The 27,956-nt window shown below is 34.1% G+C and overlaps 1 protein-coding gene across 1 annotated transcript; it reads right to left on the bottom strand.

The window, feature by feature from the left end:
• Positions 1 to 975: 975 nt before the first annotated feature.
• On the bottom strand, positions 976 to 27,956 carry LOC307064287 (uncharacterized protein C1orf185 homolog; the record flags this gene model as incomplete). The annotated part of the gene is made up of 5 exons (XM_079720768.1): positions 976 to 1,370; positions 2,578 to 2,614; positions 17,190 to 17,325; positions 21,257 to 21,362; positions 27,905 to 27,956. 5 exons carry the CDS (start codon positions 27,954 to 27,956, stop codon positions 976 to 978), a joined length of 726 nt encoding a protein of 241 aa, XP_079576894.1.

Here is a 27,956-nt window from a genome sequence, read left to right as displayed (position 1 = left end):
AACAGAGAGAGGTGTTCTAATACTTTTTAATATTCCCCCTAGGAGGGAAGTGATCGGCCTGGATAATGCTACTACCATATTTGAGACAAGTTTCTTTTCATTTATTGTAATAGGCATGATTTATCTCTTGGGAAGATATGCACAGGTCCTGGTATGAGTATTTTAAGCACAAAAGGTAATATTATATTTTGTTAATTGTTTTTCCCAAGAGAAAGAAAAACAGAGACTAATTACATGAAGAGTATTTGTGAGAAAGAGATGAAAACAGATTAATTACAGGGTGGGTGTCAGAAATCCCTCAGCACCATAAATAGAAATTTGACCAAGGGTCTCTCAAATTAGAGAGGAATTCTGGTTCATCTAGCTTGCGTCACATGTCTATGAACATAACTGCTCACATCATCATTGTGGGGTAAGGGCTGGAGGTCTATTCTGAGAAACAGACATGGGAAAGGGCAAAGAAAATTATTTTCTGTATTCTTCACAGTGTTCCAGGCTCCCCTAGAGGAGCAAAGTTATATTGCTTACGAAAGTCATGGCATAATAAGATTTAAACGGTAGGTGATTTATGTATTTAAAATTCAGAATAGCTGACAGAAGTATTCTGCCCAGCCTTACCCACATTGAAATAAAACTGAAAATGTCAAAGTATAAAGAAATGCTGCAAATGTTTTATTAAAAATGTATTTGTGCTGAAGATTTCTTAAAGTATTTCTCCTATGTGTTGAAATACATTCCTATTATTTATTATGTCCTTTGATGAGATACAAGGAGTTAAACTTAATGTTTATGATATTGCTTTAGTTCTTCCTGTAATTTTGTTTCTAGAAGTAATTGGTAAGGGAAGTAGGACCACTCTATGGTAAAGATCAAGAAAAGCAATATTAGCATGGACATGTTAAGAGACTCAGAAGCTGGTAATTCAGTTTTAACTTTACGTGATTTCAGTGTACACAAAGTTTCAAAAGAAAAAAGTCATTCAATATTATGTTGAAGGTTTTGTATTTCAACCTCTGTATTTCTTCGTGTAAATCTTCCCTTAATGTTGTCATCTTTTTGATCATCATAAAGTGTCATATTTAGTACATTTCCAGTACATTCTTCTAATGGAATGGTTGACAAGTATGAAAATATTTTCTCCATTACAGGCTCCCCGAGAAAAGGCACTGGAGGGCTCTTTTTCACTAGGGAATCATCAGAAAACCAGTCATCAGCTACTTCTATACTTTGGCTGTAATAAGAATCAGATGGTAACGTTGATAAGCTTAAGGTAGCACTGCTGGGATTTGTTGCCGAGGTAGTCTCTGAGGGGTCACAAATGACCTTTTTTGTTGCAAGGCAGAATTCATCTTTAGAATAACCTTTAATTGCTGTAAAAAAATTAGATTTACTATGAATATTACATATTCATGAGCCAAATCTTAATTATAAGGATAATGTTACTTTCTAAAATTCAAACTCTTCTTAGGGTTTTAATGAACAGGATGATGCAACAGTGAAAATGCTAAGTTGCTATCATCATCCATACAATGTTAAGTATGTAATGGGGAATCAGCAATATTTTCATGATAATCAAGAGTACAAAAATCTATTCTAAATAAAATCAACCTGTTTTAACAGGAGACGATTCTAAACAGGCTAGAAAACTCAGTTCTGGAATGTCCCTTAAAATCAGAGATGGCAGACAGTTTCTTAACTATTTATAGCTAAATACTATCTTATTTAAAAAATAAATTTTAAAATGCCTCCTTAAGCAGGTAGATTACAAAATGTTTGATCCACAGTGGGAAGGGCCTATGGGTTGGCTTTATACCAATTAAAGTAACAACTAACATTCATATAGTGCCTTACAATTTACAAAGCAGTTCGATATACTTCCAGATCTCATTTATCCTCTCAGTTATTCTTCAAGGTAGTTATTAGCCCTACTTCACAAAAGATATGACTGAGACTGAGACTTAAAGGAATGTCACCAAAATCAGATACAAAATGGACTTCAATCTAGATTTGTGTTACTCTAAGTCCCATGCTTCTCCCACTACATTAGTTATGCTGCACAGTTGTAAATAAAAAATGTTAAGTTTTAGAAAAGATCACATTTACACAATATACTAAAATATCCTTTATAATATTTTACATGTTAATTTTTGATATGAATATATAACATTAATTGTTAAAGCTGTTTTAAATACCTTATTACATTTTATATTCAGCACTTCTAAAATTATGTAGGAGGGTAATGATTTGAGGTACTAAGTCAATATCTAAAGGGTTACAAAACACTCATGTCTTTTAACTCTCCATCATTACTATATGGCATTGACTGTGATACCTTTATATAAAGAAGGGACAAAAATTAAAATTTCACATTTTAATTTAAGACAAGACATTATAAATTTTGTTTTCTAAAAAATATATGCCCATTCATATATTAATAAATGTTTCCCTTGAATTTTTATGATTTCTAAAAATATTTAGATATTTAGGATATATTTAGGATAGCCTCTTGATTCTTTAAAATGTGAATTGCTGGAAGTTGATTACAATTTATTCTAATAAATTGTTGAGAGAAAGTACCTTTTATATGTGCTGTTTCCTTTTTTCTTTGCTCCTCCTACATAAAAAAAACGTTATTTGTTTTAAAAATTAAGTTTTTAAACAATTTGATATATATTTATATAAGAATAATATATTTTAACATCATAATAAATTTTTGATAGAATCATATTTTCCACGATCTGAATTTATTTTACCAAACTATATAGACAGGAAAGAAAAAGTGTTGAGGTATCATCTGAAAAGAATGTGAATTGGTTCAAGAAGGCAGTCTCCAGGATAGGGAATGAAGGGTGAAATAGAGTTCAACAGGATTATTTCTCTCCATTCTCACTAACTTAGAGTCACTTGGTTAAAACTAGAGAGGGCTAAAAAGTAATTACAATTCCTAGACTTGCTCATTCTATTAACTAATAACAACAAAAAAGTGAATTCTGGCAGAAGGCTTTTATAAAAATGTGACTATTCTTTTGAAGCAAGTAAAACATTTGATCAAACAATACATTCCAGATGTGTTCTGGGAAGTGTGGTGGTGTAGTAGTTCTCAAGCAGGGCATCAGAATCACCTGATGTGTTTATTAAAATGCTGATTCTTGGACATAGTATCAGACCCTACTAAAACAGATTTTCTGGCAGTAGGGTTTAGGAGTATGCAGTGTAACACACTCCTCAAGCAGTTCTGATTCAGTTTTTCCTTAGACCACTAGATAAATAATGAGCTAGTGCATAGGGTGTTTGGTATGTGGTGGGTGAAGACAGAGAGATAACACTGTCTCTTGTGTTATAGGGGAACAGTGTGGGTATTCTATGCTGATTTTCATTGTCTTGTTCACCGAAAAAGGCTTGCTTAGGATATACATATATATAGGGTATACATATATATGAGATATACATATATATAGGATAACACATAAGTACTTTTTCTTTTACAACTTACTTTACTTTTTGATCATTTTCATCTTTTATTAATATAAATGCCAGTATAGGCTCCTGACTTACCTTGCCTGGATTTAGGACCAATTCAATTTGTGACTCCTGTACAAATTATATTAGAACATTGCTTCTCACACTTTCATGTGCCTATGTATCACCTGGGGGAGCTTGTTAAAATGCATATTCTAACTCAGTAGGTTTGGGGTGGGGTCTGAGATTTTGCATTTCTAAAAGGCTCCCAGGTAATGCTGATATTGTTGGTCTGGGAACCACAGAGTAAGGTCCTAGACTGATTAAAATTCTACCCAAAGTAAGGGAATGACAAAATGGGCATTCTTATATATTGCTATATATAAATAGGTATAATTTTTCTGGAGGGCAACTTAACAAATCCATTTCTAGAAATTTATTATGCCAGGTAAATAATTTTGGATTTGTATAAATATTCAGTTACCAGAATGTGCCTCACAACACTGTTTAGCATTTTTAAAACCTACAATTTAAAATTCTAAAAGTAAGGAAATCTTTAAATATGTTAGGATATGTGGATATTAATACAATGAGTATTCTTTCAAAATGATACTATAGTATCAGAAGTAAGTAAAGACTCAAAAAATGATGGGGACATATAAAAAAGACAGAGGAATAATCTTAAACAAGTGGCTCACTGGTTAAATTTAGGAAAATTTGAGCATCAAAATAATGATAGTAATGGATTATAATCTGCTGAATAAAATAGAAATCCATGAGTCTATACTAATAATAAATAAATAAAATAAGGAAGAGGGTAGGGCTTCTTTCTCACAGTAGAAAGCCAAGTGACAAATATGGATGGGAGTGGCAGAATTAGAAAATCATCATATTGTTACAGTTTTGTAAAGATTATCTCAAGTAATAATAATTTATATAGCTAATAAGTAGAGTTTGATGAAGAGGAGGATAGTTACATGTTTTCAAAGTGTCACCACACACCTTGTTTATTATCTGTAAGGGTAAAAACAGAAATAATTCAGTGAAGAAAGAACAGACATCATCTTGATTATGTGATCAACTAAAATCACCAGTGAAGAGCAGATGTACACTGTACGCCTTCAGATGTGATAAACTGCAATGAAAAGTCACACTGAGGAACAGTCTATGATCTATAAAATAACTGGCTTGTATTCTTCAAAAATGTCAATATCATTGAAAGACAAAGAAAGGAAATTTTAAAATATTTTGAACTAAATAATTATGAAAAAAACATAAAATTTGTGGGATGTAACAAAAGAAGGCCTTAGAGGAAAATTTGAATATTAAATGTTTATATTATAAAAGAACAAAAGTCTAAGAATAATAAAGCATAAAACTCCAGGCAAGACTGATTCAGGAAAAGAGAAATATAATCAGGAATAAAAAGAGAACCATCACTAAAGATACTATAGATTTTAGAAGCATAATAAGAAGAAACTACTAAAAACTTTCTGCCAATAAACGAAACAATTTAGGTACAATGGACAAATTTACTGAAAAAAATTTCTAAACATACAAAATAGAAATATTTTGTATGTTCCACATCTGTTAAAGGAGTTAAATTCATAGTCAAAAATTTTATTGGGGGCTTCCCTGGTGGCGCAGTGGTTGAGAGTCCGCCTGCCGATGCAGGGGACACGGGTTCGTGCCCCGGTCTGGGAAGATCCCACATGCCGCGGAGCGGCTGGGCCCGTGAGCCATGGCCGCTGAGCCTGCGCGTCCGGAGACTGTGCTCCGCAAGGGGAGAGGCCACAACAGTGAGAGGCCCGCATACCGCAAAAAAAAAAAAAAAAAAAAAATTTTATTGGGCTTCCCTGGTGGCGCAGTGGTTGAGAGTCCACCTGCCGATGCAGGGGACACGGGTTCGTGCCCCGGTCCGGGAAGATCCCACATGCCACGGAACGGCTGGGCCCGTGAGCCATGGCTGCTGAGCCTGGGCGTCTGGAGCCTGTACTCCGCAACGGGAGAGGCCACAACAGTGAGAGGCCCGCATACCGCAAAAAAAAAAAAAAAAAAAAAATTTTCTCTTGAAGAAAATTCCAGACCTTGATGACTTCATTGGTGAATTCTAGAAAAAAGTTTGAGAAAGCAAAATAGCCCATTCTACACAAAACTTTTTCAGAAAGTAGAGGAGCAGGAACCATTTCCCTATTGCTTTGTGACGAGAAAGAACTGTGATACTGAAATCTAACCAGATATTACAAAATAAGAAAATTATAAAATAATATCCCTTGTTAACATAGATGCAAAAATTATTTAAAATATATTAGTAAATCAAACCCAGTGGGGTTTATTCCAGGAATACAGGGTTGATTTAACATTTGAAATTCAATGTAATTCACATTAACAAAATAAAAGAGAAAACCCATGTGAACAATTTTAAAAGATGCAGGAAAAGCATTTGGCAATATCAGCAACCCTTCATGGCAAAACAAACAGACAAACCTCTCAGGAAACTAGGAATAGAAGGGAATTTCCTCAATCTGACTATATGCATCTACAAAAATTCTATAGCTAATTTCCTATTTAATGATGAAAAGCTGAATGTATTCTAAGATCAGAATATCAAAAGGATATCTGTTCTCAGTACTTCTGTTCATCATTATACTGGAGGTCCTATCCAATGCAGTAAGATGAGAAAATAAAATAAAAGCATAAACATTGGAAAAGAAATAAAACTGATGTTTTTCACAGATCTCATGCTTGTACATGAAGAAAACTTTTGTGGTCCTCAAAAAAACTACTAGAAGTAATAAATAAATTTATTTATAAAGGTCATAGAACACAGGTCAACTGTAGTAAAGATGGCAATTCATTACAAACTAATGTATAAACTAAAGGTAACTCTTGGGACTTCCCTGGCATTCCAGCGGTTAAGACTCCATGCTTCCACTGCAGAGGGCATGGGTTCGATCCCTGGTCGGGAAACTAAGGCCCCCATGTGGTGTGGGGTATGCTGCATGGTGCAGCCAAAAAAGAAAAAAAAAAAGGTAATTTTCATCATGATCTCAACAAGATTTTTTCCAGCTAAAGTTCACCTTAAAATGTATATGGACATGCAAAAGAATAAGAAAACCTAAAACAATGTTGAAAAAGAAGAATGAAATTGGAGAAATCATACTGCTCAATTTTATAATTTACTATACAGTTAGAGTGTGATATTGGTAGAGATAGACACACAGGTCAATAAACCAGATAGAGAATGCAGAAACAGACTAACACATATATGCCCAACAGATTTTTCACAAAAGTTGAAAAAACAATTCAATGGAAGAGGATAGCCTTTTCAATAAATAGTGCTGGAATAATATGACATCAATAGCTCCCCAAAATGAACTTTGATTTAAACCTCACACTTTATACAAAAATTAACTAAAAATGGATCAGAGATAGAAATATAAAATGTAAAACGATAATAGCCAAAAAAATCTTGAAAAAGAAGAACAAAGTTGGAGAACTTACTGATATCAAAACTTACTACAAAGCTATAGCAATGAAGACAGTGTGGTATTTGTATAAGGATAGATATATAGATCAATGGAATAGAACTGAGATTCCAGAAATAAATGCTCATATTTACAATCAGTTGATTTTTGACACAAGTGCTAAGACAATTTCATAGGAAAAGAATACTCTTTTCAACAAATGGTGTTGGGACAACTAGGTTTATACATGCAAATAAGTGAAGTTGGACCCATACCTCATACTATATACAAAAAACTAACTCAAAATGGAGCAAACACTTAAATATCAGAGCTAAAACTATTAAATTCTTAGAAGAAAACAGAGGTGTAAATCTTTATGACCTCAATTAAGGAATGATTATAGATATGACACCAAAGACACAAGCAACAAAAGAAAAAAATAGGTAAACTGGACTCAAGAAAATTAAAAACATTGTTTCTTCAAACAACACCATAAGAAGAAAAGACAACCCATGAAATGGGAGAAAATTTTTACAAATCATATATCTGATATAGGATATGTATCTAGAATATATAAAGAATACTTAAAACTCAACAACAAAAAGACAAATAGCCCAAATAAAAAAAATGGACGAAGCTTTGAATAGATATTTCTCTAAAGAAGATATACAAATATCCAATAAGCACATGAAAGTATTTTCAACGTCATTAGGCTTTAAGGAAATGCATATCAAAACCATGACAAGACACCATTTGATGCCCACTAGGATAACTATAATAAAAAAAGACAGGTTAAAAACAAGGGTTAACAAGGGTGCCACAAAATATAATCTTCATATACTGCCTGTGGGGATATAAAATGGTGCAGGCACTTTGGAAAACAGTCTGGCAATTCTTCAAAGATTAAACATAGAGTTACCATATGACACAGCATTTCCATTCCTTGGTATATACCCAAGAGAAATGAAAACATATACCTGCACAAAAACTTGTATACAAATATACATAGTAACATTATTCATAATAGTCAAGAAGTGGAAACAACTCAAATGTCCTTCAACTGATAAATGGATAAACAAAATGTGATATATCCACACACAATGGAAAATTATTCATCCATGAAAAAGAATAAAATATTGATATATGCAATAACACAGATGGACCTTGAAAAGATTATGCTAAATGAAAAGGCAGATACAAGAGACCTTATATTGTATATTTCTATTTATAAGAAATTCCAGAATAGGCAAATCTATAGGTACAGAAAGTATAGATTAGTGGTTGTCTAGGCCTAGGAGGGTTGGAGGAAAATGGAGGGGCAGTGATTACTAAACATACAGGGTTTCTTTTTGAGGTGATAAAGGTGTCCTAAACTTATTGTGAAGATGGTTCTATAACTCTGTGAATATCTATCTAAAAACTACTGAATTAGACACTTTAAAAAGGCAAATTGTATGGTATGTGAACTATATCTCAATAAAGCTATTAAATATAAAACGAAGCAACCTAAAACTAAGAAACTTTTGGAAGAGAACTTAGAAACAAATCCCTGTGACCTAGGGTTAGACTAAGAGTTATTGGACATGACACTTAAAGTATGATTCAAAAAGGAAAAATATACAACTCAACAACAAGGAAGCAAACAACCCAATGAAAAACGGGCAGAAGGCCTAAACAGAAATTTCTCCAAAGAAGAAATACAGATGGCTAATAGGAACATGAAAGATGCTCAACAGTGCTAATATTAGAGAAATGCAAATCAATTACAATGAGGTACCACCTCTCACCAGTCAGAATGACCATCATTTAAAAGTCTACAAATAACAAATGCTGGAGAGGGTATGGAGAAAAGGGAACCTTCCTACACGGTTGGTGGGAATGTAAGTCGGTACAGCCAATATGGAGAACAGTATGGAGGTTCCTCAGAAAACTAAAAATAGAATTACCATATGATCCAGCAATCCCACTCCTGGGCATGTATCTGGGCAAAACTATGATTCAAAAAAATACATATACCCCTATGTTCATAGCAGTACTATTCACAATAGCCAAGACATGGAAACAACCTAAATGTCCATTGACAGATGAATAGATAAAGAAAATGTGGTATATATATATATACAATGGAATACTACTCAGCCATAAAAAAGAACAAAATATAAAGCCATTTGCAGCAACATGGATGCAACTAGAGATTATCATACTAAGTGAAGTAGTCAGAAAGAGAAAGACAAATACCATATGATATCACTTAGATGTGGAATGTAAAATATGACACAAATGAACCTATCTATGAAACAGAAACAGAATCACAGACATAGAGAACAGACTAGTGGTTAACAAGGGGGAGGGGATTGGGGGAGGGGTGGAGTGAGAGGTTGAGGTTAGCAGATGTAAGCTTTCATATGTAGAATGGATTAACAACAAGGTCCTACTGTACAGCACAGAGAAGTATATTCAATATGCTATGGTAAACTGTAACGGAAAAGAATATATAAAAAAAGAATGTCTATATATGTATAAATGAATCACTTTGCTGTACAGCAGATTAATACAACATTGTAAATCAACCATCTTCAATAAAAACAAAACAAAACAAAAAGGTAAAATGGATAAATTGGACTTTACCAAAATTAAAACTTATGCTGTTTTTCATTTTGAGAGGATGAAAACACAAGTCATCAAATGGGAGAAAATATTTGTAAATCACATATCTGACAAAAAGACTTGTATCCAGAATATACTCTCTAAATTAAATAGAAAGATAATCCAAGTAGAAAATGCACAAGAGACTTGAAGAGACTCTTCACCAAAGAAGATATATGGATGGCAAAAAATTAAAAATATGAAAAGCTGTTCAACATCACTACCCGTTAAAGAAATGCAAATTAAAATCACTAAACACATTTAAATGGCTAAAGTTTAAAATGCTGCTAAGTACCTACCCAGTGATAAAGAGGATGCAAAAACATGATTCTCTTATACGTTACTGGTGGATATGTAATATGGTACAATCTGGAAATCAATCTGGAAATTTCTTTAAAAATTAAACATATTTACCACATGATACAGAAACTGCATTCCTGGACATTTATTTTAGAGAAAGTAAAACTAATGTTTTCCAAAAAGCCTATACACAAACGATCATGGCATCCTTATTTTGTAATAGCTCCTAAATGGAAACAACCCAAATATTCCTCAATGGATAAATGGTTAAACAAACTGTGATATCTCCACACAATGTTACACTACTCAGTAATAAAAAAGGAAAAAACTATTGATACATGCAGTGATATGGAGGGATCTTAAGGGCATTATGCTAAGTGAAAAAAAGCCAAGCTCAAAAGGCCATATGCTATAAGATTCCATTTATATAACATTCTAGAAATGAAGAAATTATAGCAATGGAGAACAGATCAGTGGTTGCCAGAGGTTAGGGAAAGGGAGTGGGGGAGTGACTATAAAGGGTAGTATGAGGGAGTTCCTTTATGGTGATGGAACAATTCTTCTGTATGTTGACTGTCGTGGTGGTTATACAAACCTATACATATGATAAAATGTCATAGAATTATATATAAAAACAACAAAAAGTGAGTACATGCATAAACTGGTAATCTTTGAGTTAGGTCTGTAGCCTAAATTTCCTGGTTTTGATAATGTATACTCATAATAAAGTATACAGTATACTTTTCATAAAGTATACTTATATAAGATGTCATTGGGGGAAGCAGGTGATGGGCATACAGGACATCTTTGTAATTTTTCTGCAACTTTTTCGTCTGTAATTCAGAATAAGATAAATCAATTGTATTTATATTTACTAACAACAAACAGTTGGGAAATAAAATGTTTAAATCAATACTATTTACCATAGCATAAAAATAACTATAAATAAAACTAAAACACATGTGAAGGACTTCTATACTGAAAACCACAAACTAAAAAGAACACCTCAACAAATTAAATTAATAAATTTAAATTGAAGAAGTCAATAGAAGTAGAGTGGGACTTTCCTGGTGGCACAGTGGTTAAGAATCTGCCCGCCAATGCAGGGGACACGGGTTTGATCCCTTGTCTGGGAAGATCCCACATGCTGCAGAGCAACTAAGCCTGTGTGCCACAACTACTGAGCCTGCGATCTACAGCCTGTGAGCTGCAACTACTGAGCCCACGTGCCACAACTACTGAAGCCCGCGTGCTCTAGAGCCCACGTGCCACAACTACTGAGCCCGCATACTGCAACTACTGAAGCCCACATGCCTAGAGCCCGTGCTCCGCAACAAGAGAAGCCACCGCAATGAGAAGCCCATGCACTGCAATGAAGCATAGTCCCCGCTCACTACAACTAGAGAAAGCCTGTGCGCAGCAACAAAGACCCAATGCAGCAAAAAAAAAAAAAAAAAAAAAAATCACTAGAAAAAAAAAGTAGAGGAATATTATCCTCATAGAAGAATCAATATTAATATATCCATTCTCCCTAAATTGATTTATAGATTCAATGGCAGTCCAATAAAAATTCAAGCAGGCCGTTTTGAAAAACTAAACAAGCTGCTTTCTAAATTATATGGAAAAACAAAGCACCTAGAATAGTCAAAATATTCTTGAACAAAGAAGAATAAAGTTGATTCCATGACATAAAGCTACAATAATCAAGACAGTATAGTATTGTTTAAGGACAAATAGTTCACTGAAAAAAAATATAGAGTTCAGCAAATAAACCAACACATATACAATAGACTGATTTTCATTCAAAGTGACTAATTGGTTCAATGGGGAAAGAATGTCTTTTCAACAGAATTTTCTGGAACAACTGGATATCATCATAGAAAATGATGAAACTTTACTTCTACCTTATAGACCTAAACATAGAACTCAACACTATATAGCAAAGATAAAAGAAAATATAGAATATTTTTGCAAACTTAGATAAATATTTGTTAGGATACAAATTTCTTTTAAAAGAAAAAAATCATAGATTGGTCTTTATCAACATTAAAAATTTCTGCCTAACAACTGATACCATTATAAAAATGAACAGACAAGCCATGGTCTGGAAAAAAATATTCACAACATATATATCTTACAATAGACTAATTCCAAATTGTATTAAGAACTCCTACAAGTCATTAAGTTAAAAAACAAACAAAACAAAACCACTAAAAAAATTTTAAAAATAAGCAAAAACTTGAAAAGGCAGGTCACAAAAAAATATGCAACTGGCCAATGAACACATGAAAAGGTGCTCAACATCTTTCGTTATCAGAAAAATGTAAATTTAAAGCATACTGAAATGCCATTACACACCCATTAAAATGGCTAAAATGTAAAAATACTAATAACACCAAATGTTGGCAAGGATGTGAAGCAAGTGGAACACTCATTTATTGTTGACAGGAGTGAAATAAGGTATAACCACTTTGGAAACTTGTTTGGCAGTTTCTTATAAGAATACACATATGTCTACCCAAGCCCCACCAATTCCACGGTCAGGTATTTTTCCAAGAAAAATGAAAATATATGTTTACTAAAAGTACATAAATATTTACAGCAGTCTTATTCATACTAGTCAAAAACTGGAAACAACACTAATGTCCATCAATAAGAGAATATATAAACATGTTATTGTATATTCATACAATGGAATACTACTTATTAATAGAAAGAACAAAGTTTTAGCACATACAGTAACATGGGTGAATCCCCAAAATATGTATTAAGTGAAAGCCATATGTAAAAGATATATATCATACAATTCCATTTGTATGAAATCTAGGAACAGATTAAAACTAAACTTTGTTGATATAAATCAGAAAGTGCTTACACGGGATGGTTAGAGGAATTGACTGGAAGGGGACATGAGGGAACTTTTTTAGATGATAAAAATATTCTGTATCTTGTTTTTGGTGTTGTTTAAATGTATATATCATTGTCAGGATTTACTGAGTGGAACATTTAAGGTCTTGCATTCTATTGTAGGCAATTATACATCAATAAAATATTTTAAAAATCATATCAATTTCACTTCAGTGTTATTCTTCCCCCAAATCCATAACCCCAGTATAATAATGAGAAAAACATCAGATAAATCCAAATTGAGGAATATTTTACAAAATATATGGCCAGTACTCCTCAAAACTGTAAAGCTCAGGTAAAACAAGGAGACTGAGATACAGTCACAGAGCAGAAGAAATTAGAGACAAATGCAATGCGGTACCCTGGATTAGGTCTTGAAAGAGCAAAAGTAAATTCATGTAAGAACTGGTGAATGCAAATAAAGTCTGAAGGTTGGTTAATAGTGATGTAACGATGTTGGTTTCTTAGTTTTGACAAATGTATCATGGTAAAATGATTTTTAACGTCAGGGAAAAATGGGTAAAGTACAAGATAATTCTATACTGTATTACCTTTGCAACTTTCCTGTAAATCAAAAACCATTCCAAAATACTTTACTTAAAAATCATATCATAGGCCTTCCCTGGTGACGCAGTGGTTGAGAGTCCGCCTGCCGATGCGGGGGACACGGGTTCGTGCTCCGGTCCGGGAAGATCCCACATGCTGTGGAGCGGCTGGGCCCGTGAGCCATGGCCGCTGAGCCTGCGCGTCCAGAGCCTGTGCTCCGCAGCGGGAGAGGCCACAACAGTGAGAGGCCAGTGTACCGCAAAAACATCATATCATAAAAGCATAAACATATAAAATTTCCTGTAATAAAAGCTAGCATAGGGTAGAAGGAGGTTGGATTGGGAGTTTGGAATTAGCAGATGCAAACTGGTATATACAGAATGGATAAACAGGTCCTACTGTATAGCAGAGGTAACTATAATCAATATCCTGAGATACACCATAATGGAAAAGAATATGAAAAAGAATATATATACATATATATATATATGTATAACTGAGTCACTTTGCTGTATAGCAGAAATTAACACAACACTGTAATTCAACTATACTTCAATAAAATATAAAATTTTTAAAAAGCTAGTATAAGATGTACAAGGCTTTTATAAAGGTAATTGTAAAGCTTCATTGAAAGATATTAAAGATAACATATGTAAATACAGAGAAACAACATGTTCATGGATTAGAAAACTTATTATAGAGAATCAGCTTTTCCCAAATTGATCTAAAACTGCACTGCAGTTCCCCTCAAAATTCCAAAAGAATTTCAGTAAACGCTACTAGGCAGTTGGGCAAACATGGAAAAGAAGTGAAATTGGCTTGCTATTTACACCAAACACAGACATCAATTCTAGATTGATTAAAGATCTATGTAGTCAAAACTATAAAACTCTTAGATGGCAACATAGAAGAGTATCTTTATGACTTTGGAGTAGGGAAGGAAATAAATATTAAAGGAAAAGGCTGAGAAATTAGGTTACCTTAAAAATTAAAGAATGTTTTGTTCATCAAAACACACCATAAACCAGTGAAACAAAAACAGAAACAGATTCACAGACATAGAAAACAAACTTATGACTACCAAAGGGGAAAAGTGGGGGGGGGGAGGGATAAATTAAGAGTATGGGGTTAACAGATGTACACCACTATATATAAAATAGATAGACAACAAGGATTTAATGAATAGCACAGGGAACTATATTCAATATCTTCTAATAACCTATAATGGAAAAGAATCTGGAAAATAATACATATATTATATACATACATTATATATGTAAAAGCTGAATCGCTTTGCTGTACACCTGAAACTAACACAATATTGTAAATCAACTATACTTCAATATTAAAAAATAGTGAAAATAAAAGCCACAAAATGAAGATATCAAAATGAACATAACTGACAAAGGATTAGGCATCCATGTTAATATAATCCATTTATATTAATATAAAACATTTAACGTTTTATAATAAAAAGACTAATAGAAAAAGAGGTAAAAGATTTGAACAGACATTTTAAATAAGAGAAAACCATAATGGCCAATGAACTCTAGAAAAGAAAATCACCTAATTTTTTAGCAGGAAAATATAAATTAAAACTAAAGTGAGATATTAAGAGAATGAGAAGACAAGCCACAGGCTGGGTAAAAGTGTTTGCAAAAGACATATATGATAAAAGACTGTTATTAAAAATATACAAAGAACTCTTAAAACTCAACAATAAGAAAACAAACAACACAATTAAAAAATAAGCAAAAGATCTGAACAGACACCTCACCTAAGAAGATATACAGATGGCAAGTAAACATATGAAAAGATTATCAGCATCATATATTATTAGGGAAAGGGAAAATTAAAACAACAAAAAACTACTATATGCCTATTATAATGGCAAAAATCCAAAACACTGACATCACCAAGTGCTGGTGAGGATGTGGAGCAACAGGAACTCTCACTCGTTGCTGGGGATGCAAAATGGTACAGCCATTTTGGCAGTTTGGCAACAGAACTAAACACCTCTTACCATTTGATCCAGCAGTCATGCTCTTGGTAGTTACCCAAATGAGTTGAAAATATATGTCCACACAAAAACCTGCACATGAATGTTTATAGCAGCTTTATTCATAATTGCCAAAACTTGAAAGCAACCAAGATGTCCTTCAGTAAGTGAGTGGATAAATAAATTGAAGTAGATCCATACAAAGGAATATTATTCAGCACCAAAAAGAAATGTGCTATCAAGCCTTGAAAAGACAGAGAGAACTTTAAATGCATATTAATAAGAGAAAGAAGCCCCAAAAGGCTACATACTGTATGATTCCAACTATATGACATTCTGGAAAAGGCAAAACTATGGAACAGCTAAACAATCACTGGTTGGAGGGAAGGATGAACAGGGATGGAACAAGATTTTTAGGGTAGTAAAACTATTGTGTCTGATACTATGATGGTGCATACATCTCTGTCTCTCTGTCTTTCTGTCTCTTTGTTCCTGTTTCTCTCTGTGTGTATGTGTGTGTGTGCCTGTCTGTCTGTCTGACTCTCTCTCTCTCTATAGATATGTCAAAACCCATAGAATGTAGGATTCAAGAGTGAATACTAATGTAAACAATGGACTTTAGGTGATGATGTGTCAGTGTAGGTTCATTAGTTGTAACAAATGTACCACTCTGGAGCACGATGTTGATAGTGGAGGAGGCTGCACTTGTATGGGGGCAAGGAGTATATGAGAACTCTATTTTTTTCTCAATTTTGTTGTGAACCTAAAACTGCTTGGAAAAATTAAGTCTATTAAGAAAAACTACAGTGAGATACTATTACACATCCATCAGATTGTTAAAAATTTAGGAGCTTAAAAACATCAGTATTTGTTGATATGGAGCAATCCTAGCAATTATGCATGCCTGAGGGGAATGTATATTGACAGAACTACTTTGGAAAATAATTTGAAGTTATCTAATAATATTAAACATGCACAAACCCCATGAGCCAGTGATTCTACTGTTAGGTACATTCCTTATGGAAATTTCCTTCAAAAAAACCAACTGAAAACAATTCAAATGTCCATAACATAAAATTTGATATATTAATACAATGGAATATGATATAACAATAAAAAATGATGAACGATGGGTATATGCACCAACCTGGATGAGTCTCAGAAATGTAATAGAAAAAGGGAAGACTATATTAGACATGGAGTCCAAAACATATAAAATTTAATAATGCATTGATTAGCTATATCATAGTTTTAAATTTCTACTGGTGTCTCCCTTGTTTTACTTTGTCCATACAACTCTTTTGATGCCATATAACAGGAAGTTAATTATGTGTCTGCCTTTCCCACTTGTACTACACCAGCACTTTTAAGGTAGGGTTTGTATCTTACTATCCTCAATAGGTAGGGCCCAGAGCTCAGAATGTAATGAAGCCTTAATAAACCCTTATGAATTTCAATTAATATTTTGTAGTTAATTTCAATTAGTTGGTTTGGTTAGGTTATTTGGTTATCTGAGTATCCTCTTATCTCCAAATCTCTTTCTTCTGATAGACTTGGCAATTTTTGCTTTGTTTTTTTTATGCCATTTATCTTCATCCCTGTAACAATTCCAATGTGGGGAATACAAGTTCTCAGGCTAGAGATACAGAGAAGCAACTGTAGAAGGAGACATTTTCATTTAGTCTTTCAGTTTCCTGTAATATAAACTCTAACTAGTTTGGGTAATTTAAATTTAGCTCCTTGTTAGTGTACTTCAAATTTAAAAATAATAGTGGATAATTTAAATAATTTAAAGACAACAATGCTAATGACATGGTGTCAAAAGAAATTATTTGAAAACATTGCTATAAAATATTACACATTACCTGTAATTGGAAATTTCCAGTATGAAAATTTTGAGAAATAAAAACACACGGAGAATGAGATTTAATCTTTGCCTTTGATGGTCTTTGTCTCCATCTCTCATCAATTGTTTTAAATTTGGAATCTTGAAATATTTCTCTGAAAAATATTTTATAGAGAATATTATTAAACATGAATTATAAAACAAAATTATTCTGTTTCCAACAGTTCTACAAAAATGTTTTAAAATCAGAATATATTATATATTTATTTTTAAAAGCACAAATCAACTTATATATTCCCTTTTCATATGTTACTGATTTCATTACACCTATTGTGTCCATAGAACATAAATTAAGCTACTTCTTCGCAGGGTTAATATTTCCAGTTTGAAGATTAACCATCAGTCTTTGATAACCTTCTCTCTGGTTGTGAGATAATTAATCGACTTTAATGTCAATTAGTCTTTTCATAGATTTGCTTTTAATGGCAAAGGAAATTAAATGAAATGGAACTCAGTGGCCAATTTTATATTTAATAATGTCTCTGGCAAAAGTGAGTAGAAGGAAACTGAATTGAAACTAATGACTTACAAGGGAAGAGTACCTGTGATCTTTATGCATGCAGCCACAAGTAATTTTGAGAGAGGGTTAGAAATAATGAAGCAGCAAGTAAACTGATCAAAGCAGATCAGACAGTTAAGTATAAAGGAATGTAGTTTCTAATAGTAATGCTAAACTTAACAATTTAAAAAATAATGCTGATTGCCTTTTCTTCTTTCCTAGAAAATTTCCAAATTAATTCAAGAAATCATATTATGTTACTTATTGCATTATTAACAATTAAAATTCATTCATTTATTGAATTCAATTGACTTAACAAATATTTACTGAGTACTTACTATGCGCCATGCATTATGCTGGATGTTGTATATACAGTGGCAGGGGAAAAAAAAGCACAGCCACTATACTCATGGAACTGTCATTGTTTAAGCTCTCATGGAGCTTAAACACTAGCAAGGAAGACAGGTATGAATAAAACAATCACAAGAAAATGAAAAATTACAACTGTGGAAAGTGTTATCAAGGAAAGCTACCTGCTACTCTGTGAGTTTATAAGAAAGGGAATTGACTTGGTTAGAGAGGTCAGGGAAGGCTTTTCTGAGGATGAGATGATTGAATTAGGCATCTGAAGAAATGGGAGTAGTTATTAGATAGAATGTAGTGGAGGAGGGGAGTTGTAGGAGTAAGAATATTCTAGCCAGAGAGAATATCAAGTGCAGAGACCTAGTGCCCAGGACCCCACCAGGCTTGCTGGGGCCTGAGTGGTGGGGGGGGACACTAGTCCCATTCCCCCGATCTTCAGATCCCCTAGGGTCCCTCCCTGTTCACCTCTACTCTTCCCCCTTCTCTTGTTCCCATGTCCCCAGGACCCATGTGGATGGAGGGTCCTCAGAAGGTGGAGGACCAGACCTGGGACCCCAGCATGCTCCCCGGGGCCCAAGTGGGCAGGGGAAATGCTGGCCACATTCCCCTCTGATCCTCCAAACCCCTGAGGGTCTCTCCCTGTCCCTGTTAACCCCCTTGCTGTGAATGGGTCTCTCCAGGCATGGGAACCCCTTCCTTCTCCCAGCCACCCCTCAGGGGTGCCAGTACCATCTCACCTCCACTTCTCTTCCTCCCTCACTCCCCCCATCGTCCTACCTAGTCACTTGGGGGTTCCTCCCATCCCCTTGAGTGTCAAGGCCACCCACCAGCGTATGGTAGATTCCCTAGTTGTGAGGAGATGCAAACTCCATGTCCTCCTACTCCACCATCTTGACTCCATGTCCCCCAGTTGTATGATTTTATATACTCTCTATACATTGATAACCTAAATCTTCAGGCCTGATTTCTCCCCTGAAGTTCACACATGTATATCTGACTGTCTAACATTTTTACTTGGATGTTTCATAGGCTTTCAAACTTACATCCAAAATACAACTCCTAGTTTACCACCACTCCCTCAACTTGTTTCCCTCCCAATCACCTCCTCATCTCAATAAGTGGCATGATTAACTACTCAGTTGCTCATGATAAAAATGTGGGTATTAGCATTAACTCTTGCCATTTCACTTATCTTTCCTTACCTCATCCAATCCATCAATAAGACCTGCTAACTTTACCTGCAAAACTACCCCAATTCCAGCCCCTTCCCTTCATCTCCTCTACTTCCATATTAGTCTAAGACACAATCATCCTTAACATGGACTGTGCAGTAGCATCCTAACTTGCCTCTCCGCTTTTACTCTTGTTCCATTAACATACAGGATTCATAAAGACATAAGAAAATTCTTTTAAAAATATGAATCAGAACTCTCATACATTGCTGACGGGAATGTACATCCATCTTGGAATACTGTTTAGCAGTTTCTTATAAAGCTAATCATACTATCCACCAATTCCACTCTTACCCAAGGGGAGTGAAAGCACATGTACAAAAAGATTAGAATGTTCACAGCAGCCTTATTTCCTAAGGACTAAATGTTGGAAATGACCTAAATGTCCATTAACAGAAAAATGGATAAACAAACTGAGGTAAATTCATACAATGTAATACTGCTCATTAATCAAAAGAATGAACAGATAAATGCAACAGCATAAATGAATCTCAAAAATATTACATTAAGTGAAAAAAGCAGACATAAAAAGTCCATTTATATGAAGTTCAAGAATAGGTAAAATTAATCTATGGTGATAAAAATCAGAATAATGACTGCCTCTGGGTAGGAGGTGGGGAGAAATTCCTGGAAAGCAGGATGAGGGATCCTTAAAGGATGATAGAAAATGTCTATATCTTGACTGGGGTTGTGATTACATGGGAATATATTTGTTGAAATTCAACATCATATATTTAAAATCTGTATCTCAAATTTTTAAGTGTTATTAAAATGTAAATCATCTATAGGTGGCATTGTAGTCTTTAAAATGGGGATAATATTACTGCAACTTCATGGGGCAGTTATGAGGTCTAAATGAGATAACTACATATAAAGCACTTAGAACAGCGTGCAGTAAACACTTGATTTTAGCTATTATGATGATGATAATGTCATTCCCTTGCTTAAAACCTTCTGATGGCAGAAATAATAAAATCTAAACTCCATGTTTTAGCCTACAAATTCCTGTGTGATTTGACCCTTATCTCCCTCTTTAATCACATCATTATTTCCCTCTCACTTCAGTCTACTCACACTGACTTTCTGTTTACTGAACAATACCAAGATCATTCCTACTTGGAGTTTCTGTACTTGCTATCCCATTAGCTTAGAAAAAAGCTCTTCCACAGGGCTGTCACATGTCTGGCTTCTTTTTTTAACTTAAGTCTCAGATTAAATACTACCCACTTGAAGAGACATTCCCTGACCACTTTATTTGTTAATTATCTGTCTCCTCCCAGTGGCACTGCAAGTCTGTGAAAGAATGAATTAGTGAATAATTTCTGGTTTTCTGACTTGTGCAAGTGGATAGTATGTATTCATTTGCTGAAATAGGGAATACTGGAAGAGTGTGTGGGAAGATCGTATTACAATTTAAATATTTTAACATGAGCCAAAGCAAATACTGAACCAATTAAATAATAAAAAAACACCAAATTTTAGGGTTGAAAGGAACTGAGGTATCAAGTATCTTTTTTCCATCTCTGGTAAAAGACTACATTTAGACCATACAAGAGATTCTGTCAGCTCTCTTCTTAAATATCTCCTAAAGAGAGTCTTTTTCTCTCAGTAATGTTTTTAACCTCTAAGTTAGTAGTCAAAATTTTAAAAGTTTTCTAGCCTTCTATTATAATTCAAACCCATGTCTTCTACAGAATAAAATAGATCTCGTTATTCCTTAAAATTTTAATGCATGAAGATTGCTATTATACTGCTCGGACTATTATACTACTAGGACTTCTCTTTTCAGGCTACTCTAAACATGTAAAGTTTTCTCTCCCCAATCAAATTACAGAATGAATATCATTATAGTTATTTAAATTTAATACCATTTGAGAAAATCTTTCACTGAATTTTTAAAAGAAAAAAGTCAAATGTTCTAATAAATCTTACCTTCGTTTGCAAATCAGGAACCACAAAGCTGATGCCAAAGCCGAGAAACCAATTCCCAAAGTAACAGCACCAGCAGCCAGAAAATAGGTTAAGTGGCTTAAAAAACCTATACAAATAAATTATAAAAGATTATTTCAGGCATATACCTTCATTCTCTATGTAAAATTAAATGACATAATAGCTTAACACATAATGTAGTGTTAATAACACATAATGTGTGTTAATACACATTAACACCCATAAAAACACACATAATGTGCATTAATAACACATAATAACCCATAATGTAGTGTTTAAGACATTAATGAGGAGGTTGGGAGACCTGAATTCTGGTCCTTTGTAATTCTAATAAATTTCAAGACCCTGAGTTTGAGAATTACTCGGGGCTTCATCCTCATTAGGGCCCAGGGCACATTTCTTTGACCCTATCAAAATTTGAGACCTAGGTTTTGCTTGTTTTTATACAGCTGTCACCTCCTTGCTTCTTATCTAGCTGTCTCCCTTTCCAGTCCAGCTGTGAATTTTTATGCTACTTTTCCAGTATCATTCTTTGCAGTCCTTCAACATAAGAGGATTTCCATTTTAAGATTTTTATTATCAGTCACTACAAGGAGGTAGATGAGGGTACTAAAGAACAAATATGAGGAATTTTTAAAGATCTTAGAAATCTTTAAACATTTTATCTCTACTTTTTCTCAGGAACAGCAAAAGATCATAGCCAAAAGCTAAATAAAAACAATGTAAATAATGATATATCACAGGTTTATAACTGGAAAAGCCTACAGGAATTATATGGTATAACTCCTTCATTTTCCAGATGATAAAACTGAGGCCCAGGTGAAAGCAGTAAGTGAAGTAAGGTCATGCAGCAAATTAAGGGCAATCCTCTGTTTTTTTCTATTATCGTATCCCTGCTACCAAACATCTTAATACTGGTATGTATTAAAAAGAATTAAGAATAAAGAAAGCATGAGATATTTATAGTTAGGTTGGTCAAGTATTCATTAAGATTCTGAAATATGCTACCTAAGCATAAAGCAAGCTGTAGAAAGCTTTCACAGAAGGCTGTATAGAATTTGAAGGGCCTTAAGACAACTTAGGAGTATATTATTTGGGGGAAAAGAGGTTTAAAGTATAAAACTAATAGAAGATCTTTATGTGTGAACATATTATAAGTTCCACTAAGGGTATGACATGATAAAGACTTTGTTGTTCCCATACTTTTGTTGTTTTCTAAGTAATTTCCAACTTTCTAGATGGTGCCTCTCAAATCTTAGTTTTCTTTGGGTTCAGAAATATCTACATTTGGAAATTAATTAATGGTACAAAAAAGTAACATAAGGCTATTTATCAAAGTGATACAATATGAAAAAACACCTCCAATTTTCATTTTTATATATGAAACAATATTGATATTTTGGACCAGATAATTTGTTGTGAGGGACTGTCCTGTGCATTGTGCCAAAGATATCTCCAGGCATTACCAAATGCATTCTGAGGGGCAGAACTGTCCTCAGTTGAGGATCACAGGCATAGTGGTATAAGGAAATATCAGATAGTATTAAATGATAAAAGCAAGATAGATAAAACACATATTTGTTAAAAATTTAAAGATATAGTTGTACTCAAATATAAGATAAATATTTCTATGGACAAAAGAAGAAAAGCAACACACAGAAATAAGTAGGAGCTAAAACTACAAGCATGCTAGGCACCAAGATCTGGAAGCAGGAATTAACTAGAAGAAGCAGAGAATATCAGTGAGAGAATTCCCAGACCAAGCCATCCTCTGGCGTGGTGAATGACCAACTCAAAAAAGAACCAAGGAGGAATCCTGGAAATTATAAATTTAAAAATTTTAAGATGGAGTACATGCTTCTTTAAATACAAAGAATTAATGAAATGAAAGATAATACTGAGAGATTCACCCAATTACATAAAAAAGTGAAAAATATGATAAATTATGAGACTTGGAAAAGATTAAGAGCATATAGCATAAAACTAATAGGGGTCCCAAAAGAGAATAGAGAAGTAGCAGAGAAGCAATATTAAGAGATACAGCCTAAAAATGTTTTTTCTTTTCCTTTTTAAAAATTAATTAATTTATTTTTGGCTGCGTTGGGTCTTTGTTGCTGCATGCGGGCTTTCTCTAGTTGCGGTGAGTGGGGGCTACTCTTTGTTGCGGTGTGTGGGCTTCTCATTGCGGTGGCTTCTCTTGTTACGAAGCATGGGTTCTAGGCACACGGGCTTCAGTAGTTGTGGCACGTAGGCTCAGTAGTTGTGGCTCGTGGGCTCTAGAGCACAGGCTTAGTAGTTGTGGTGCACGGGCTTAGTTGCTCCGCAGCATGCGGGATCTTCCTGGACCGGAGATTGAACCCATGTCTCCTGCATTGGCAAGTGGATTCTTAACCACTGTGCCACCAGGGAAGCCCAGAAGGTTTTTTCTTTAAAAAACTTTTTTTCAATTTACACATACTAAAATTCACTTGTGTGTTTGTGTGTGCAGTTCTGTAAGTTTTGACAAATATAAAAAGTATTTAATCACCACCACAACCAAGTTACAGAAAACTTCCATCAGGCATACAACCAATAAATGAGGGAACAATAGTAATTAAAAAATTGCTAAAGTCCTCCTTTCCCTAGTATAGACAATGAATATCTTTAGATTTTGTTAGAAAAACAGTTAAGTATAAATGCTAATGGGCTTCCCTGGTGGCGCAGTGGTTGAGAGTCCGCCTGCCGATGCAGGGGACACGGATTCGTGCCCTGGTCTGGGAAGATCCCACATGCCACGGAGCAGCTAGGCCCGTGAGCCATGGTCGCTGAGCCTGCGCGTCTGGAGCCTGTGCTCCGCAACGGGAGAGGCCACAACAGTGAGAGGCCCGCATACCGCAAAAAAAAAAAAAAAAAAAAAAAAAAAAGCTAAATATTTAAGGGTATCATAAAAGAGGATATCTAAATGGCCAATAAATATATGAAAACTTCATTAATAATCACAGAAATGCAAATTAAACCACAATGAGTCAATACGACAACCCTGTACGATGCCTAAAATGAAAAAGATGGAAAATATCAAGTGCTGTCAAGGTGGCAGAGTAACATGAATTCTCACTCACTGTTGGTGGGAATGTAATTTTCTATAATACTTGGGAAAACTGTTTGGCACTATTATTAAAGCTGAACATATACATGCCCTATGACCCAGCAACTCTTAGACATATACCAAACTGAAGTACATATATATTTTCTTAAAAATATATGCTAGAATGTTGACAGCATCACTTTTATGTGTGTACGTTGATAGAGACACAAACTGGAAACTACCCAAAGGCCCACTGATAGTTAAACGGATAAATTTTAAAAGTTTAATTGATTTAAGGAAGCAAAATGTCCTATAACAATGGGAAAGAAGAGAGTACAACTATGCACAACAAAGTGGATAAATTTCATAAATAATGTTGGGCAAAAGAAGGCAAACAAAGACATCAGGGGGGAGTCCAGGGATGCTGGTAATTAATGTACTGTTTCTTGAACAGGGTGCTGGTTATAGAGATGTGTTCAGTGAAAATTCAAGCTTAACACTTATGACTTATGATTAAACTAGATCTATATGTATCATCATAAATAGAACTGAAAAACCTAGTGTTCAGTGAATAAAGCAATTTCCATAAATTTATATTCAATTATTCTAATCACATACTGATACCATTTATGCACATTAAAAGAAAACACAAAATGATACTTTTTAAAAAACAATGTGACAGAAGTATTAAAATACACCATACTCATGATATTAGTTGTGTCTGGGGAGGAAATGAGGGGAATGGGACTATGGATTGAATATAAACTTAAGACTTTACCTGTAATGTTTTCTTTAAAAAAATTTAAAATCTGAAGTTTATATGACCAAAAAATATTTATTTAGTAGAAGATTACATGAATGTTTGTTATTCTTTGTCCTTTTCTTTTTACTTTTCTGGTTAACAATAACTGAAATGAAAAATACACTAGAAGGAATCAATAGCAGAATAACTGAAGCAGAAGAACGAAAAGTGAGCTGGAAGATAGAATGGTGGAAATAACTGCCAAGGAGCAGAATAAAGAAAAAAGAATGAAAAAAATTGAAGACAATCTCAGAGACCACTGGGACAACACAAAATGCACCAACATTTGAATTATAGGGGTCCCAAAAGAAGAACAGAAAGAGAAAGAGTCTGAGAAAACATATGAAGAGATTATAGTTGAAAACTTCCCTAACACGGGAAAGGAAATAGCTGCCCAAGTCCAGGAAACACAAAGAGTCCCATATAGGATAAACCATAGGAGACAAACCAAGATGCATATTAATCAAACTAACAAAAATTAAATTAAAAGGAAAACAGAACAAAGGAAAACAGGGGGAAAAAAAAGCCAGAAAAATCCTTGGTAGTGGGGATGGGGGGAGTTGGTGGGGGCGGGCTTAGGCTCAGGAGCTGCATGGCTATAAAATGCCTTGGGGGGCCATGCTTAGTCTCAAGACCTGCATGGGTTGATGGGTCCCCAGAGGGGACCTAAGATATTAAATCCTAAACCAGGGTATGACCATTTCACCTTAAGATAAACAAAACTTTCTCTCTATGCACAGTAACCTCCAGCTTACAGTTGATCCTTTTCTTACCATTTGCAGCCAAAACTCTTAAAATGAGAATTTCTACTTCACAACTTCTATTCCCAAGGTCATTAATAACTTCATTAACATAAAATTGAAAGGTCACTATTGACCATTCTCTCTCTCTCTTACCTTGGCGTAAGTAAAATAAATTCACTTGGTTTTTTCCCATTTCTCTGTCTATAATGTTATTGCCTTTATAGGTTCCTCTTCCCCAGTCTGTCTATCCTTTAACCTATCTATCTATAGCTAGATATATACATATCCTTTAACATATCTACATATGGATATATATAGATATATAAAGGATATAGATAAATATAGACATGGATATAGATGTTATTTATCTGTATCTATGCCTAAGAGGTCACTTTCCAAATATAAAAGCTACAACTCAATGGCAAAAAACTAATAACTCAACTTAAAAATGGGCTAAAGACTTGAATGGACATTTCTCCAAAGAAGACACATAAATGGCCAATAGGCATATGAAAAGATGTTCAACATCTCTAACGCTTAGGGAAATGTAAATCAAAACCATAATGAGATGTAACCTCACACCAGTTAGAATGACTATTTTCAACAACAACAACAACACAAAAGAGGATACAGATATATTGGAACTCTTGTACACGGTTGGTGGAAATGCAAAGTGGTGCAGCTCCTATGGAAAACAGTTTTGAGATTCCTTATAAAATTAAAATTAGAACTACCATATGATTCAGCAATCCCACTATGGGTATTTATCCAAAAGAAATAAAAATAAGATCTCAAAGACACATTAGCACTCCAATGTTCAGTACAGCACTGTTCACAGTAGCTAAAATGTGTAAAAAAAACTAAACATCCACCAGTGTATGAATGGATAAAGAAAATGTAGTATATACATACAGCCTTAAAAAAGAATGAAATCCTGCAAAACATGACAACATGGATGAACCTGAGGGACTGAAATAAGTCAGTCACATTAGGACAAATACTGTGTAATTCCATTTATATGAGGTACAATCAAACTCATAGAAACATAGAGTGGTGGGTGCCAGGGGCTGGAGGAAGGAAGGAAATGAAGAGTTGCTAATCAATGGGCATAAAGTCTTAACTATACAAGATGGATAAGTTCTAGAGATCTGCTGTACAACACTGTTCCTATAGTTAACAGTACTGTATTACACACATAAAAATTTATGAGGGTAGATTTCATAAGTTTTTAAGTGTTCTTACCACAATAAAATAAAAAATTTTTAAAAGACAAAACAAAAAGAAAAGTCTTTCTATATACTATCAAAAACAATTGGAAGGGCAGAAGTTGAGACACAGAGGTAGAGAACAAATGTATGGACACCAAGGGGGGAAAGCTGCGGGTGGGTGGGGATGGTGATGTGATGAATTAGGTGATTGGGATTGACATGTATACACTGATGTGTATAAAATTGATGACTAATAAGAACCTGCTGCATAAAAAAATAAATAAAATAAAATTCAAAAATTCAAAAAAAAAGTGCCATAATATTTGCCTTCCTTCTGTTTAGGATAAGAAAAAACCAAAAAAAACCAAAAAACAATTGGAAACTGAAATGTTCAAAAATTACCATTTGCAACAGCATAAAAATATGAAATACTTAGGGATAAATCTGATAAAAGATGTGAAAAGCCTGTACATAAGCAACTACAAAATATTGCTAAGAGGAATTAAAGATGAAATAAATAAAAAGAGACCCATACCTTGTTCATGGGTTGAAAGACATACTACTGTTCTGATATTAATTCTCCCTAAATTGATCTATAGTTTCAATGCAATCCCAATCAAAATTCCAGTAGGCTTTTTAATAAAAATTGATAAGGTGGTTCTAAAATTCAGATGGAAATGCAAAAGACCAAGAATAGTTAAAACACCTCTAAAAAAAGAAGAAAAAGTTGGAGGGATAACTACATGATTTAAAGGCTTATTATAATTAAAATAGTAATCAAAACAGCATGGTATTGACAACCAGGGCACCTACCAGGCGCTGGTGGGGGACCTCGGAGACCTAAAGAGATGGGAGTAATCCCCAT

The sequence above is a fragment of the Hyperoodon ampullatus genome, assembly GCF_949752795.1.
Source record: "Hyperoodon ampullatus genome assembly, chromosome: 2".
Lineage (NCBI taxonomy): Eukaryota > Metazoa > Chordata > Mammalia > Artiodactyla > Ziphiidae > Hyperoodon > Hyperoodon ampullatus.
This window is presented reverse-complemented; position numbering and strand designations above follow the sequence as displayed.